Source organism: Microcaecilia unicolor, chromosome 10 (genome assembly GCF_901765095.1).
Source record: "Microcaecilia unicolor chromosome 10, aMicUni1.1, whole genome shotgun sequence".
Taxonomy (NCBI): domain Eukaryota; kingdom Metazoa; phylum Chordata; class Amphibia; order Gymnophiona; family Siphonopidae; genus Microcaecilia; species Microcaecilia unicolor.
Window position 1 is genome coordinate 125,028,520 of NC_044040.1, and position 17,704 is coordinate 125,046,223.

Sequence of the window (17,704 nt, forward strand, 5' to 3'; positions counted from 1 at the left end):
GGTAGGGTGGTTTCAGGCCCAGAATGGAAGAGCTCCGGATATATACCGGACAGGTCTCGGGATGTGGGGGTAGGGAAGGGAGAGGGAGGGGGAGGAGGGGGGAGATTTGTGGTTTCTGGGGTATGTTTTTGGGGTTTTCAATATTATTTGTATGCTGACTTCGCGCACTGGAGGGGGGCGGTGGAGGATTCAATGGTTAAGAGGGAGGGTACCTAAGGGCTGGGGGGTATGCTCTCCAAACAGTAGAAAGCAGATTAAACTGAGATATGTGCTGAATTGGAGTGCTGGGGCAGGTTAAATTGCTGTCTTGGAATGTGGGGGGGGGGGGGGTCTCATCGCCTGTAAAGAGGGAAAAAATTCAACAGGCTTTGCAGCGTCATGCAGTGGATATAGCATTTCTCCAAGAAACGCGTCTGACCTCCAGTGAACATGATAAATTCAAGCAGGGCTGGGTGGAGACAGTGGTTGGCGCTCCAGCCCCAAAAAAGAAGGCAGGTGTGTTGATTTTATTCAGAAAGGGACTACAGCTGACCATAAAATCGGTTAAGACGAGTGCAGTGGGTAGATATGTACTGGTAGATGCAGAGTTAGGGGGGTACCCTATATTTTCTGTAATATCTATGCGCCCAACATATATGACAAGAAATTCCACAAAGAGATTGTGACACTGCTGACTCCATATCAGCGGAGAAATGTGGTGCTTGGGGGTATATGACCCACTAGTGGACTAGACAAGTCAGGGGGGTTTGGGTATAGACACTATTTAAGGGGACTGCCATTTTTGTGCACCACACTTGACTTGATAGATGTGTGGAGGGTGTTACATCCGGGAAGTAGAGACTATACACATTTATCTCGGGCTCATTCCTCCCTATCTAGGATCAATTACATATTTGTCTCAAAACCTCTCTTCTCTAAAACCGTGGAGCCAGAGATCGGGCCAGGCGAAATATCAGACCACTCCCCAGTATGGGTGACACAGGAAGCGGTAAGAGAAAGGAGAGGGCACGGGGGTGGACATTCCCATTTGAACTTTATCGGGATGCAAAATTTCAAGAACATTTGCAGGGAAAGTGGAGAGATTATGAGTATTACAACAGAGGACATATAGAACAACATGGGTTATATTGGGAAACAGCAAAGGCGGTCATGAGAGGTGAGATCATTGCATACAGGGCATGGAAGAGGAAACGGAGGGATAAAGAGATATTACGCTTGGAAAGGGACGTTCGAGCACACCGGATGAAATATGGGGCTACCCAGACAGAAGAACAGAAGTTAGCATACTTGGGAGGCCCAGAGGGAAATAAATGAACTCTTACAGGAGAGGGCACAGAAATCTATCATGTATTATAAACATCAACTGTTTATGTATGGGAATAAGGCGGGGACCTTGCTGGGCTGGTTAGCTAAGGGGAAAAGAGGTACAGCCCGAATTCTACAAGTGAAGAGCCAAGATGGAAGAGTACTTAGGCTAGAACAGGAGATAGTAGAAAGCTTCCGGCAGTATTATGTGAGACTGTACAAGGAGGATACGGACATAATGTCTGATAGTGCATTGTTTTTGGATAATATTGACCTCCCAAAGCTGTCGGAGTCACAGAAAGAACATCTCAATGCCACTATTGGGGAGGGGGAATTAAATCTTAGCGTTACAACAGAGTGACATTCATAGGGCACCAGGGCCTGACGGGTATAGCATGGCTACAAGAACAGGTGATTCCGCCTTTGCTGAATTTATTCAATTCCATGGCGGCTTCAGGGTAGGCCCCAGAGACTTTTAATATGGCTAAAATGATCGTGCTGTTGAAACCGGGCAAAGACCCGGAGGAAATGGGTTCATATAGACCAATATGACTGTTAAATTGTGATGTTAAACTTTACGCAAAAATATTGGCGAACCGGTTGGCACGGGTGCTCCCAGAATTGGTGGCGTCACCACAAGTGGGGTTCGTAAAGGGCAGATCAGTGGTCAGCAACGTGAGGTCTCTCATTGCCTCATTAGAGAGAGTGGAAGAACAGAGACAGCCTTCTCTGCTTGTAAGTTTCGATGCAGAGAAGGCCTTTGATCGGGTGGTATGGCAGTTTCTGTTTGCAGTACTGCAGAGAATCGGTGTTGAAGGCTTTTTCTGAAGTGCAGTGGGAGCCCTTTACTTGAACCCTCAAGCTTTCATGTGGATTAATGGTGAACGGTCGCTGACATTTCAGATAAGGAGAGGCGTGAGGCAGAGGTGTCCCCTCTCTCCATTACTGTTTGTTCTGAAGCTGGATCCCTTGATAAGAGAGATTGTGTCACATCCGGAAATAGTTGGCGTAGAATGGGGTAAGGTGGGATTTAAGATATTCGCGTTTGCGGACGATATTTTGGTACATCTTACTGACCCCAGGAAGTCTCTAGACGCCTTGTTAGAATTGTTCAGAGAATATGGAGATTTTGCGGGATTCCAAATCAATTTTTCAAAATGCCTGGCACTAACAGCCACGGATACAGTGAGGGGGGAGTGGGGGGAGGGATTCCCATTAAAGTGGGCTACAGAAAATTTCACATACTTGGGGGTACAAGTGTCCATGAAAACGACAGCTTTTTACAATCTTAATTTCACTAGGCGATTGGACAATATGCGACATAGGTTGCAAAAATGGCCAGTACTACCGCTTTCGTTACACGGGAGGGTCCAGCTATTCCGTATGGCAGAATTCCCCAGGTGGTTGTACATTCTACAGGTGCTACCGCTGCGCTTGAGAAACAAAGATCTCAAGCAATTCTATCAGCATTTAAGAAAGGTTATTTTGGGGGGGGGGGGGGGGGGGGGAGCCCAAATTACCACTGGAATTGTTAGTAGGTTCTTGGAAAGTGGGGGGTATAGGTCTCCCAGATATAAAAAAATACAATCAAGCATGCTTGTTAAGACACTTGGGAGACTGGTTGCTCGATAAACAAGATTTCACACCACGGCAGCTGGAACAGGCCTTCTTTGCGCCATTTCACTTACATTATCTACTTCACAGCCCACGGAGTTCGGTGCCGAATAAATTTAAGAGCAGTCTGTTGTTGGGTCCAATGCGGGAGGTCTGGAAGGACTTAAATGGATATTGGGGCTTGGCAGCGGACACATCGGATATCCTGACACTGCAGGGCAATCCATCATTTCCACCTGGGTCAGATAATAAGATATTTCAAAGATGGGCATCTATGGGAATATCAAGATTGGAACATGTACTGGGGACAAGTGGAGGCCTACTAAATCTGGGGGCATTGGGGGTAGGCATCAATGCTAGTCATGAGTTCGCGTATCAGCAACTAGCTCATTATGTCCGATCACTAAATATGGAACACTTGAATAGTGGACATGGGAGGAAAGTAAGAGAGTTTTACAAGGCGATCCCTGGAAAGCGGTTCTCAATATCAAGCCTGCACAAGCTACTATGGGAATTGGGCCCGCAAAAACATACAGCAGTAATCAATGAACAATGGGCACAGGACATGCAGAGACCCAGTTTAGCTTTAGATTATACAAAGTTGGTGTCCCGTATACCTGGGATTTCTGTGAACGCAGGTCTGAGGGAAAGCGAATGCTACATACCTGTAGAAGGTATTCTCCGAGGACAGCAGGCTGATTGTTCTCACTGATGGGTGACGTCCGCGGCAGCCCCTCCAATCGGAATCTTCACTAGCAAAAGCCTTTGCTAGCCCTCGCGCGCCGATGCGCACCGCGCATGCGTGGCCGTCTTCCCGCCCGAAACCGGCTTGAGCCGGCCAGTCTCATGTGTAGCAAGACAAAGACAAGGGAAGACTCAACTCCAAAGGGGAGGCGGGCGGGTTTGTGAGAACAATCAGCCTGCTGTCCTCGGAGAATACCTTCTACAGGTATGTAGCATTCGCTTTCTCCGAGGACAAGCAGGCTGCTTGTTCTCACTGATGGGGTATCCCTAGCCCCCAGGCTCACTCAAAACAACAAACATGGTCAATTGGGCCTCGCAACGGCGAGGACATAACTGAGATTGACCTAAAAAATTTACCAACTAACTGAGAGTGGAGCCTGGAACAGAACAAACAGGGCCCTCGGGGGGTGGAGTTGGATCCTAAAGCCCAAACAGGTTCTGAAGAACTGACTGCCCGAACCGACTGTCGCGTCGGGTATCCTGCTGCAGGCAGTAATGAGATGTGAATGTGTGGACAGATGACCACGTCGCAGCTTTGCAGATCTCTTCAATGGTGGCTGACTTCAAGTGGGCTACCGACGCTGCCATGGCTCTAACATTATGAGCCGTGACATGACCCTCAAGAGCCAGCCCAGCCTGGGCGTAAGTGAAGGAAATGCAATCTGCTAGCCAATTGGATATGGTGCGTTTCCCCACAGCCACTCCCCTCCTATTGGGATCAAAAGAAACAAACAATTGGGCGGACTGTCTGTTGGGCTGTGTCCGCTCCAGGTAGAAGGCCAATGCTCTCTTGCAGTCCAATGTGTGCAGCTGACGTTCAGCAGGGCAGGAATGAGGACGGGGAAAGAATGTTGGCAAGACAATTGACTGGTTCAGATGGAACTCCGACACAACCTTTGGCAGGAACTTAGGGTGAGTGCGGAGGACTACTCTGTTATGATGAAATTTGGTGTAAGGAGCCTGGGCTACCAGGGCCTGAAGCTCACTGACTCTACGAGCTGAAGTAACTGCCACCAAGAAAATGACCTTCCAGGTCAAGTACTTCAGATGGCAGGAGTTCAGAGGCTCAAAAGGAGGTTTCATCAGCTGGGTGAGAACGACATTGAGATCCCATGACACTGTAGGAGGCTTGACAGGGGGCTTTGACAAAAGCAAACCTCTCATGAAGCGAACAACTAAAGGCTGTCCCGAGATCGGCTTACCTTCCACAGGGTAGTGGTATGCACTGATTGCACTAAGGTGAACTCTTACAGAGTTGGTCTTGAGACCAGACTCAGACAAGTGCAGAAGGTATTCAAGCAGGGTCTGTGTAGGACAAGAGCGAGGATCTAGGGCCTTGCTGTCACACCAGACGGCAAACCTCCTCCATAGAAAGAAGTAACTCCTCTTAGTTGAATCTTTCCTGGAAGCAAGCAAGATGCGGGAGACACCCTCTGACAGACCCAAAGAGGCAAAGTCTACGCTCTCAACATCCAGGCCGTGAGAGCCAGGGACCGGAGTTTGGGATGCAGAAGCGCCCCTTCGTCCTGCGTGATGAGGGTCGGAAAACACTCCAATCTCCAGGGTTCTTCGGAGGACAACTCCAGAAGAAGAGGGAACCAGATCTGACGCGGCCAAAAAGGAGCAATCAGAATCATGGTGCCTCGGTCTTGCTTGAGTTTCAACAAAGTCTTCCCCACCAGAGGAATGGGAGGATAAGCATACAGCAGACCCTCCCCCCAGTCCAGGAGGAAGGCATCCGATGCCAGTCTGCCGTGGGCCTGAAGCCTGAAACAGAACTGAGGGACCTTGTGGTTGGCTCGAGATGCGAAAAGATCCACCAAGGGGGTGCCCCACGCTTGGAAGATCTGGCGCACCACTCGGGAGTTGAGCGACCACTCGTGAGGTTGCATAATCCTGCTCAGTCTGTCGGCCAGGCTGTTGTTTACGCCTGCCAGATATGTGGCTTGGAGCACCGTGCCGGCGAGCCCAGAGCCACATGCTGACGGCTTCCTGACACAGGAGGCGAGATCCGGTGCCCCCCCTGCTTGTTGACGTAGTACATGGCAACCTGGTTGTCTGTCTGAATTTGGATAATTTGGTGGGACAGCCGATCTCTGAAAGCCTTCAGAGCGTTCCAGATCGCTCGTAACTCCAGAAGAATGATCTGTAGATCGCGTTCCTGGAGGGACCAGCTTCCTTGGGTGTGAAGCCCATCGACATGAGCTCCCCATCCCAGGAGAGACGCATCCGTAGTCAGCACTTTTTGTGGCTGAGGAATTTGGAAAAGACGTCCCAGAGTCAAATTGGACCAAATCGTCCACCAATACAGGGATTCGAGAAAACTCGTGGACAGGTGGATCACGTCTTCTAGATCCCCAGCAGCCTGAAACCACTGGGAAGCTAGGGTCCATTGAGCAGATCTCATGTGAAGGCGGGCCATGGGAGTCACATGAACTGTGGAGGCCATGTGGCCCAGTAATCTCAACATCTGCCGAGCTGTGATCTGCTGGGATGCTCGCACCCGCGAGACGAGGGACAACAAGTTGTTGGCTCTCGTCTCTGGGAGATAGGCGCGAGCCGTCCGAGAATCCAGCAGAGCTCCTATGAATTCGAGTCTCTGCGCCGGGAGAAGATGGGACTTTGGGTAATTTATCACAAACCCCAGTAGCTCCAGGAGGCAAATAGTCATCTGCATGGACTGCAGGGCTCCTGCCTCGGACGTGTTCTTCACCAGCCAATCGTCAAGATATGGGAACACGTGCACCCCCAGCCTGCGAAGTGCTGCCGCTACTACAGCCAAGCACTTTGTGAACACCCTGGGCGCAGAGGCGAGCCCAAAGGGTAGCACACAGTACTGGAAGTGACGTGTGCCCAGCTGGAATCGCAGATACTGTCTGTGAGCTGGCAGTATCGGGATGTGTGTGTAGGCGTCCTTCAAGTCCAGAGAGCATAGCCAATCGTTTTCCTGAATCATGGGGAGAAGGGTGCCCAGGGAAAGCATCCTGAACTTTTCTTTGACCAGATATTTGTTCAGGGCCCTTAGATCTAGGATGGGACGCATCCCCCCTGTTTTCTTTTCCACAAGGAAGTACCTGGAATAGAATCCCAGCCCTTCTTGCCCAGATGGCACGGGCTCGACCGCATTGGCGCTGAGAAGGGCGGAGAGTTCCTCTGCAAGTACCTGCTTGTGCTGGAAGCTGTAAGACTGAGCTCCCGGTGGACAATTTGGAGGTTTTGAGGCCAAATTGAGGGTGTATCCTTGCCGGACTATATGGAGAACCCACTGATCGGAGGTTATGAGAGGCCACCTTTGGTGAAAAGCTTTCAACCTCCCTCCGACTGGCAGGTCGCCCGGCACTGACACTTGGATGTCGGCTATGCTCTGCTGGAGCCAGTCAAAAGCTCGCCCCTTGCTTTTGCTGGGGAGCCGAGGGGCCTTGCTGAGTCGCACGCTGCTGACGAGAGCGAGCGCGCTGGGGCTTAGCCTGGGCCGCAGGCTGTCGAGAAGGAGGATTGTACCTACGCTTGCCAGAAGAGTAGGGAACAGTCTTCCTTCCCCCAAAAAATCTTCTACCTGTAGAGGTAGAGGCTGAAGGCTGCCGGCGGGAGAACTTGTCGAATGCGGTGTCCCGCTGGTGGAGCTGCTCTACCACCTGTTCGACTTTCTCTCCAAAAATGTTATCCGCACGGCAAGGCGAGTCCGCAATCCGCTGCTGGATTCTATTCTCCAGGTCGGAGGCACGCAGCCATGAGAGCCTGCGCATCACCACACCTTGAGCAGCGGCCCTGGACGCAACATCAAAGGTGTCATACACCCCTCTGGCCAGGAATTTTCTGCACACCTTCAGCTGCCTGACCACCTCCTGAAAAGGCTTGGCTTGCTCAGGGGGGAGCGCATCAACCAAGCCCGCCAACTGCCGCACATTGTTCCGCATGTGTATGCTCGTGTAGAGCTGGTAAGACTGAATTTTGGCCACGAGCATAGAAGAATGGTAGGCCTTCCTCCCAAAGGAGTCTAAGGTTCTAGAGTCCTTGCCCGGGGGCGCCGAAGCATGCTCCCTAGAACTCTTAGCCTTCTTTAGGGCCAGATCCACAACTCCAGAATCATGAGGCAACTGAGTGCGCATCAGATCTGGGTCCCCATGGATCCGGTACTGGGACTCGATCTTCTTGGGGATGTGGGGATTAGTTAAAGGTTTGGTCCAGTTCGCAAGCAATGTCTTTTTTAGGACATGGTGCAAGGGAACAGTGGACGCTTCCTTAGGTGGAGAAGGATAGTCCAGGAGCTCAAACATTTCAGCCCTGGGCTCGTCCTCCACAACCACCGGGAAGGGGATGGCCGTAGACATCTCCCGGACAAAGGAAGCGAAAGACAGACTCTCAGGAGGAGAAAGCTGTCTTTCAGGAGAGGGAGTGGGATCGGAAGGAAGACCCTCAGACTCCTCGTCAGAGAAATATCTGGGGTCTTCTTCCTCTTCCCACGAGGCCTCACCCTCGGTGTCAAGACACAAGTTCACGGACCTGTGTCTGCAACCGTGCCCGACTCGACTCCGTGGAGCCACGTCCACGATGGGGGCGTCGAGAGGTAGACTCCCTCGCCCGCATCGGCGAAGCTCCCTCCGCCGACGTAGTCGGGGAGCCTTCCTGGGAGGCGACGGCAGCCGGCACCGCACGCGGCACCGACGCCGGAGACCTCACCTCGGGCGATGGGCCAGCCGGCGCCACGCTCGACGGTACCGGTGGCGCAAGCACCGCCGGTACCGGAGGGGTAGGGCGCAACAGCTCTCCCAGAATCTCTGGGAGGACGGCCCGGAGGCTCTCGTTCAGAGCGGCTGCAGAGAAAGGCATGGAGGTCGATGCAGGCGTCGACGTCAGAACCTGTTCCGGGCGTGGAGGCTGTTCCGGGCTGTCCAGAGTGGAGCGCATCGACACCTCCTGAACAGAGGGTGAGCGGTCCTCTCGGCGTCGATGCCTACTGGGTGCCGACTCCTTCGGCGACCCAGAGCTCTCGGTACCGACACGGGAAGGGGACCGGTGACGATGCTTCTTCGATTTCTTGGGACGAAGCATGTCACCGGAGCTTCCCGGTACCGACGAGGACGTAGAATCCAGCCGTCGCTTCCTCGGGGCCGAGACCGAAGAGGGTCGGTCTCGGGGGGGCTGTACCGCAGGAGCCCTCAGGGTAGGGGGAGACCCACCCGAAGGCTCACCGCCACCAGCAGGGGAATGGACAGCCCTCACCTGCACTCCAGACGAAGCACCACCGTCCGACGACATCAGCAGACGAGGTCCCGGTACCACCGACGTCGATGCAGCTATCCGATGTCTCGGCGCCGATGCAGAGGGCCGATGCCTCGATGCACTGGCCGCCGAGGTTGAAGGTCTGGACGCTGAAGACGTCGATGCACTCGATACCCCCGGTGCCGATGCCGACGAAGAGCCCGAGAACAAAATGTTCCACTGGGCCAACCTCGCTACCTGAGTCCGCCTTTGCAAAAGGGAACACAGACTACAGGCCTGAGGGCGGTGCCCAGCCCCCAGACACTGAAGACACGACGCGTGCCTGTCAGTGAGCGAGATTACCCGGGCGCACTGGGTGCACTTCTTGAAGCCGCTGGAAGGCTTCGATGTCATGGGCGGAAAAATCACGCCGGCGAAATCGAAAGACGAAATGGCAAAATTTGGCACAGAAAAAAGAAGGGAAATTTCGACCGGGGCCTAAGTAAGGCCTACCCCGACGACGAAAGAAAACTTAACGGGGCGAAAAAACTCGAAGTAGAGGAAGGAAAACCCGAAAGTGGCTAATCCAAAAGATTTCTGGATTTTGCACAGAAAAATGTCGAAAAACGACGTGCGAGGTCGACTTTCCGGGGCACGAACGGTAAAACACAACCGTACCGAGTGCGGAGAAAAGAAGACTGGCCGGCTCAAGCCGGTTTCGGGCGGGAAGACGGCCGCGCATGCGCGGTGCGCATCGGCGCACGAGGGCTAGCAAAGGCTTTTGCTAGTGAAGATTCCGATTGGAGGGGCTGCCGCGGACGTCACCCATCAGTGAGAACAAGCAGCCTGCTTGTCCTCGGAGAATGTCAATTTCGAATCTTGTACAGAGCTTACATGACCAAACCACAGGTGTTCAAAATGGGAGGGGTGTCGGACCCGCTCTGCGCCAAGTGTCAGCAGAAGGAAGGCACTCTTTATCACTGTCTCTGGGAGTGCCCTCTAATACAAAGGTATTGGCACATGATCATAAAGTACTTGGAGGGCTTAGTAAAATCACAAATTAATTGCACGTCCTTGGGGATTTTATTTGATAAATATGAGCTTTTTGTCTTCCTGCGGGGAGGGGGGGGGGGGGGCGCAACAGTTGATCCGCAAGGCCTGCTTGATGGGGGAAAAAGTGATCATGAATGGGTGGTTGAGTGTGGCCCCACCAGACTTTTGGCACTGGAGGAACAGATTCCACGAACTACTGCTGCATGAACGCAGGGCGGTGGGACCCTCCCAAAAGAAAAGAACATGTTTTCTGGAGATCTGGGGTCCTTACGTTCAGTCCCTGTCTCCGCGTGCACGAAGTTCGGTATTACTACTAACTAACTAGCATTTCTAAAGCGCTACTAGGGTTACGCAGCGCTGTACAATTTAAACATAGAAGGACAGTCCCTGCTCAAAGAGCTTACAATCTAAAAGACAAGAGAACAATCTAAAGACAAGTGAACAATCTAGAGGACGAGTGGACAGTTAATCTGATAGGGTGGATAGATTGGGCCATTTCATATTTCTAGAGCGGTTAGGCGCCGAAGGCAGCATTGAAAAGGTGAGTTTTAAGCAGAGATTTGAAGATGGGTAGGGAGGGGGCATGGCGTATGGGTGAGGGAAGATTGTTCCAGGCATAGGGAGAGGCAAGGCAGAATGAGCGGAGCCTGGAGTTGGCAGTAGTGGAGAAGGGTACTGAGAGAAGGGCTTTGTCCTGTGAGCGGAGGTTGCGGGCGGGAACATAGGGGGAGATGAGGGTGGAGAGGTAGTGAGGAGCCGCAGACTGAGTGCATTTGTAGGTAAGGAGGAGGAGCTTGAATTGTATGCGATATCTGATCGGAAGCCAATGAAGTGATTTGAGGAGAGGGGTGATATGAGTATATCGGTTTTGGCGGAATATAAGACGTGCAGCAGCATGCTGAACGGATTGAAGGGGGGATAGGTGGCCGAGTGGGAGGCCGGTGAGGAGTAAGTTGCAGTAATCAAGGCGAGAGGTAATGAGAGCGTGGACGAGAGTTCTGGTGGTATGCTCAGAGAGGAAAGGGCGAATTTTGCTGATGTTGAAGAGGAAGAAGCGACAGGTCTTGGCAGTCTGTTGGATATGCGCAGAGAAGGAGAGGGAGGAGTCGAAGATGACTCCGAGGTTGCGGGCAGATGGGACGGGGAGGATGAGGGTGTTATCAACAGAGATAGAGAGTGGAGGAAGAGGAGAGGTGGGTTTAGGAGGAAAGACGAGGAGCTCGGTCTTGGACATGTTCAGCTTCAGGTGGCGGTTGGACATCCATGCCGCAATGTCGGATAAACAGGCCGATACCTTGGCCTGGGTCTCCGCGGTGATGTCAGGTGTGGAGAGGTATAGCTGGGTGTCATCAGCATAAAGATGATATTGAAAACCATGAGACGAGATCAGCGAGCCCAGGGAAGAGGTGTAAATTGAGAAGAGAAGGGGTCCAAGGACAGATCCCTGGGGAACTCCAACGGATAGTGAGATGGGAGTGGAGGAAGATCCATGGGAGTGTACCCTGAAGGTGCGGTGGGAGAGATAAGAGGAGAACCAGGAGAGGACAGGGCCTTGGAACCCAAAAGAGGACAGCGTGGCAAGAAGTAAATCATGATTGACAGTGTCAAACGCGGCGGAAAGATCGAGGAGGATGAGGATGGAGTAGTGACCTCTGGATTTGGCCAGGAGCAGGTCATTGCAAACTTTAGAGAGTGCCGTTTCAGTCGAGTGCAGGGGGCGAAAACCGGATTGAAGTGGATCGAGGATGGCATGAGAGGAGAGAAAATCAAGGCAGCGGCTATGAACGGCATGCTCAAGTAATTTGGAAAGGAAGGGTAAAAGAGAGATGGGGCGGTAGTTGGAGGGGCAGGTAGGGTCAAGTGAAGGTTTTTTGAGGAGAGGTGTGACAACGGCGTGCTTGAAGGTGTCAGGGACAGTTGCAGTGGAGAGAGAGAGGTTGAGGATGCGACAGATGGCGGGGGTGACAGTATGGGAGATGGTGTTGAGTAGGTTGGTGGGGATGGGATCAGAGGAACAGGTGGTGCATTTCGAGGAGGAAAGAAGGCGGGAAGTTTCATCCTCGGTGATCTCAGGAAAAGAGGAGAAAGAGACCTGGGTAGGTTGGTTGAGGGAGAGGGTTAAAGGGTGAGGAGGTGGTGGTGGCTTGGTCGTGAACTCAAGGTTGATCTTATGCACTTTGTCGCGGAAATAGTCGGCCAGTGATTGAGGAGAGAGAGAAGGGGGAGTAGGAGCGGGGGGCACTTTTAGGAGGGAGTAAAGGGTGGTGAAGAGATGACGAGGATTGGAGCTGAGAGAATTGGTCAGTTGGGTGTAGTAGTCCTGTATTGCGCGGAATAGGGAGGAGTGGAGGGAGGATAGCATGAATTTGTAGTGGAGGAAGTCTGAAAGGGTACGAGATTTCCTCCAGAGGCGCTCAGCGGATCGGGTGCAGGAGCGAAGGTAACGGATGCAAGGAGTCAGCCAGGGCTGGGGATTGGTGCGTTTTGTGGGACGGAAGATGGATGGCGCGAGGGTGTCCAAAGCAGAGGAGAGAGTGGTATTGTAAGCGGAGACCGCTTTGTCGACAGATGCGGAGGACGTGATGGAGGGGAGGAGATTAGAGATAGTAGATGATAAGGTGGAGGAGTCAATAGCCTGGAGGTTCCTGGAGGTGGTGGTTAAAGTTGGACGGGGTGGAGGGGGGGGGGTGAAGAAGTGTGAATGTGATCAGGTGATGGTCGGAGAGAGGAAGAGCTGCGATGTGGAAATTGGAGGGTGAGCCGGAGGAGGAGAGGACGAGGTCAAGACAATGGCCGTCGCGGTGAGTAGGGGTGGTGGAGCACAGCTGGAGGTTGAAGGAGGATGTTAGGGTGAGGAATTTAGAAGCATGGGGGTCGGATAGGTCGTCAGCATGTACGTTAAAGTCTCCGAGAATGAGGGATGGAGATGAGGGGTCAAGAAAGACAGAGAGCCAAGCATCAAAGTCGGTAAGGAAGGAAGGGAAGGATTTATCAGGGGGGCGGTAAATGACTGCCACTCTGAGTGGTAGCGGGTAGAATAGCCGGATGGAATGGGCTTCAAAGGATGAGTAGCAGTGAGACTGCGGAAGGTGGAGGGGTTGGAAACTACAGGAGGGTGAGAGTAGTAGCCCAACGCCTCCGCCGCGGCCAACTGGTCGGGGCGTGTGGGAGAAGAGATAGCCTCCATGGCAGAGGGCTGCAACTGAGGCAGAGTCTTCCGGGGAGATCCAGGTTTCGGTTAGGGCGAGCAGTTGAAGGGAGCGAGAGATAAAGAGATTGTGGGTGAGAGGCAGTTTGTTGCAGACTGAGTGGGCATTCCACAAGGCGCATGAGAAGGGGAGGGAGGAGGGGGAAGGAGGGGAATAGAGACGAGATTGGAGACATCCCGGGATCGTTCGCAGGGATAGGATGGGGACAAGTGAGGGGGACCTGGATTAGGGTTAATGTCTCCCGCGGATAGCAGGAGAAGGAGCAAGAGAGTGCGGAGGAGGGTGGGGGAGGTCGGGCGACGAAGGCGACGAAGGCGACGAAGACGGGGTGTACTTAGGAGGAAAGGGGATGGGTTAATGGCAGGAAGGAAGTGCCGAAGGTTGAGAGCTAGGAAGGAGGAGGGGGACAAGAGGGATGGTGAGGTGAGGGATGGAGGTGAATAGGGTATTGCGGTGGCGGGCAGGGTGGGAGGGCAGCGGGTAGTTCTAATGGTAGACAGTGGGAGTGGGGGGGAAAGAAGATTAGGAAGGGACAGGGCAAGGAAGAGAACATGAACAGGGGCCATGGGTGGTGGCTGTGGTGTAACAGGTGACTGTATAGTGACTGAGGTGTTAAGCAGTTAACAGGTGTCAATGGGTGACTATGTAATGACTGAGGTGTTAAGCAGATAGATAGGGCTTGAAGCTAGGTTTTGGGTAGGCGATTAGGTAAGTCAATGGCTGATAAGCTAGCAGGCAGGTAAGTCAATGGTTTATAATAGGGTTGAGGTTTTTTTTCTCTCATGGGGCCCCTCGCCACAATCACAATGTGGCAGGGGATTATTGGTTCTATGGTGCATAATCAAAGGGAACACTTGGCTAAATAGGAGAGACTGGATATGCAACCTGAGCCAACGTATTCTCTTGTGCTTCTAAGGGATGGGGGGGCATGGAGGGGGGGGAGGGTAAGGGAACTTTACTATGAAAGTGGGATAGTAACAAAACGGAAAATGCTTAGTACCTGCTTGGGATGGGAGACAGACAAATGGAGGGCAGCGGGGGAGGAGGAGGGAGGGGAGGGGGGAAATAAAATCAAAATCATTAATCTGTTGATTTGTATTTGGCGGGTGTGAACAAATCTTCAATTCATATTTGTCACTTATACATGATATAAGCTGTTTTCACTGTGTTATTTTGAATTTAATAAAAAAACATTGAAACATAGACACTTTTTAGTAACTTCTCCAAACCTTTTTTTAAACCCTGTTATGCTAACCGCTTTTACAACATTCTCTGTCAATAAATTCTAAACCTGACTGGGTATTAGCAAAGGAAATACAGTCTGCTAGCCAACTAGGTAAGAATGCATTTAGTAATGGCAGCTCCCAGTTTATTAAGATAAAAAGAAACAAAAAGCTAGATGGATTTTCTAAGGGCTAATCTGCTCCAAATAAGCTATTAAGTTTCTCTCGCAAATCAAGATGTGCAACATGTTTTCAACTGTGTGAATGTGATGTTGTGGGAAAACTACTGGGAGGACAACTGACTGATTAAGGAGAAAACAACACTACCTTTGGGGAAAAAAAAAAACCTTTGGATGAGTGCACAGAACCAACCTGTTTCAAAATTTAGTACAAGGTGGATCCACTTACTAGAGCCTGGAGCTCACGTATTCCATGCACTGAAATTACTGCCACCAAAAACAGGACCTTCCAGGCCAGGTATTTTGGTTCATAAGTATTCACTGGCTCAAAAGAATCTTTCATTGCCTAGGTTTTTAAAAAAAAAAACCAAGATCCTATGACAATGCGGGAGGTTTCAAGAATTGTTACATCCAAATTTCTTCATGATCTGCTACTCAAGATAATCTCTATGGACCAAACTTAGTGATGCCAAAAATTACTTTATGCCATTTCCCTTAACCCTGAAAACCTTTCTGACATCTGTGAACACAAATTACAACCATGAGGGCTGGTTCATCATTGGGCCCCAATAACTGCAAGCACCAATTGCAAGTATCTATTATGGATACAGTCTTGCCACATAAGGTGCACATTTTAAACCTGTTGGGGGATTTTTTTTCTGGGTGATTTTGTCAAAAATTACTGCCTTAGCAAAATCAAAATGATTTGGTTTTGAAAAAAATACCCAACCAGGTCACCCAAGGCCCTCAACCAGAGGCCTGTGGGTAAAACTTGGAACCAGCCAAAGACTTAGCTAAGGCACTATATGATTATCAGAAACCATATGACAGCAACAGGATTCAAGAAAAAGGCAAAACTCTTCAAATTTCGCAAAGAAAGTGGGATCTTCCAGTCACATGTCCAACCAGCTACACGGAAAGCCCAAGACTGAGGTGGGCCCACATGACAGTGGCAGACAGAAGTGATGTGCATGTGTGGTGAGGTTCACAAAAGCTTCTAGATAAAATAAAGCTTGTATAGTTTCCCACCCTGGGCTCTATTGGTGATATCACCTATTCAGTGAGGATTTGCCACCCTCCTCTGAGAACAGCCACTCTTCCTTCCCCATACTGGATGAAAATCACAGCGTCTACATGTACTCTCAGTAGACCATTCAATGAACTGTCACACCTTCAGCAGGAGAATCATAGACTAGCCACACAAATTCAAACATGAGTCATGGAAGTCCTAGAATGACCATATATACACAGCCACATATCAAGAAGTGATACGTCAGTCATTTGTGTAGTACAGACATCACTGAAGATCCACATGTATACCACAGAGTCATAAAACAGCTAAGCTGTATTTCTGTATTTGATAACTATGAAAAGCTACATGTTAAATCATATAATGAAACAGGAACTAAAGGACTCCAGGACTCAAGTGGAGGAGTGGCCTAGTGGTTAGTGTGGTGGACTTTGATCCTGGGGAACTGGGTTTGATTCCCACTGCAGGCACAGGCAGCTCCTTCTGACTCTGGGCAAGTCACTTAACCCTCCATTGCCCCAGGTACAAATAAGTACCTGTATATAATATGTAAGCCGCATTGAACCTGCTATGAGTGGGAAAGTGCGGGGTACAAATGTAACAACAACAACAAAAAATGTATCCAGGGGAATAACTCCTTTTACCTTTTTTCACAGAAGCACCTGCTATAGATTCCTGAAACTGTTTATTTGAAGAAACTTGAGTAGCTGCTGGTAGCATAGAAGACTGTGCCAGAAGCATACTAGAGAAAGTAGATTCATTGGATGACTGAGAATAAAGATAATCTTCTCCAAGAGAATGACGATGAAGCTGTACATCCACTACCTTCAGAAAAGGAGGAGAACATTATTTCAAGTAAAGCAATCTGTAACCCTGAGGTAACACTAGGGAGAGAACAAAAATTAAGGACTTTACCTCCTCTAAAGCACAGACAAGGAGCCAGAATCTAGTAAAATCCCTAAGGGTATACAGAAGGAAGGGATTGTGTGATATCATAGGGATATGGAAAGAATGGAATGACTCTAGGATAGGATTCAAGATGAAAACTTATTGTCAAGGAAGAAAGCAGAAGAGAAAGGAGAAAGTGTGACTCCTCCTGCAAGAGAGATAAAATAAGCCCCAGCCTTGGCTGACCTCTAGAATCTGCTACTTACATTCCTGTGCCCGATCCGCCAAACACCTTTGGCTGAAATCCCATGCCCATGCTGACTCCATACATTTCAAATTCTTGCTGACTTCCTTCCAGTCTGCTCTTTCACTTGCCAAACAGGACTACTACATCCAGTTCACAAACTCTCTTGGCTCAAACTCTTTGCCACACTAAACTCTCTCCTCAAAGTGCCTTCACCTCCAATGCCCCTTCACTTTCTCCCCAGATTCTGGCTAAGTACTTTCATGATAAGGTTCACAAGATTAACCTTGAATTCTCAACCAAGTCACCTCTACCTCTCCTTCCCTCAGTCCATTCTCTCAACCCCACTTCAACCCCGCTACCTTTTCTTCCTTTTCTGAAATCAATAAAGAGGAAACTGAACATTTTCTTTCCTCTTCCAAACCTATTACCTGATTCTCTTATCCTATTCCTATCCATCTACTTAGCACTATCTCTCCTACTGTCATCCCTTCTATCTGTCATATATCCTCAATCTTTCACTTTCCATTGCAACTGTTCCTGATGCCTTCAAACATGCCATAGTTACACCACTCCTCAAAAAACCTTTACTGGACCCAATCTGTCCATCTAACTATCGCCCCATCTCCCTCCTCCCTTTCTTATCCAAGATAGTAGAACATGCTGTTCACCGCCATTGTGTTCACTTTCTTTCATCTCAAGCTATTCTTGAGCCACTTCAATCTGGCTTTTGCCCTCTTCACTCAACTGATACAGCACTTGCTAAAGTCTCCAATAACCTGTTCTTGGCCAGATCTAAAGGTCTCTATTCTATCCTCATCCCTCTTGAACTATCTGCTGCTTTTGACACTGTTGATCACTGCCTACTCCTTGATACGTTGTCCTCGCTTGGATTTCAGGGCTCTGTTCTTTCCTGGTTTTCTTCTTATCTCTCCCATCGCACTTTTAGTGTATACTCTGGCGGATCCTCCTCCACTTCTATCCCACTATCAGGGTTCTGTCTTGGGACCTCT

The 17,704-nt window shown here is 50.4% G+C and overlaps 1 protein-coding gene across 1 annotated transcript in view; it reads right to left on the reverse strand.

Annotated features, from left to right (window-relative positions):
* YEATS2 (YEATS domain containing 2) overlaps positions 1-17,704 on the reverse strand; it is a 1,439,149-nt gene that overhangs the window by 917,164 nt on the left and 504,281 nt on the right. The window contains 1 exon segment of the mRNA XM_030217135.1: positions 16,204-16,384. Coding sequence (XP_030072995.1) covers positions 16,204-16,384 — 181 coding nt within the window.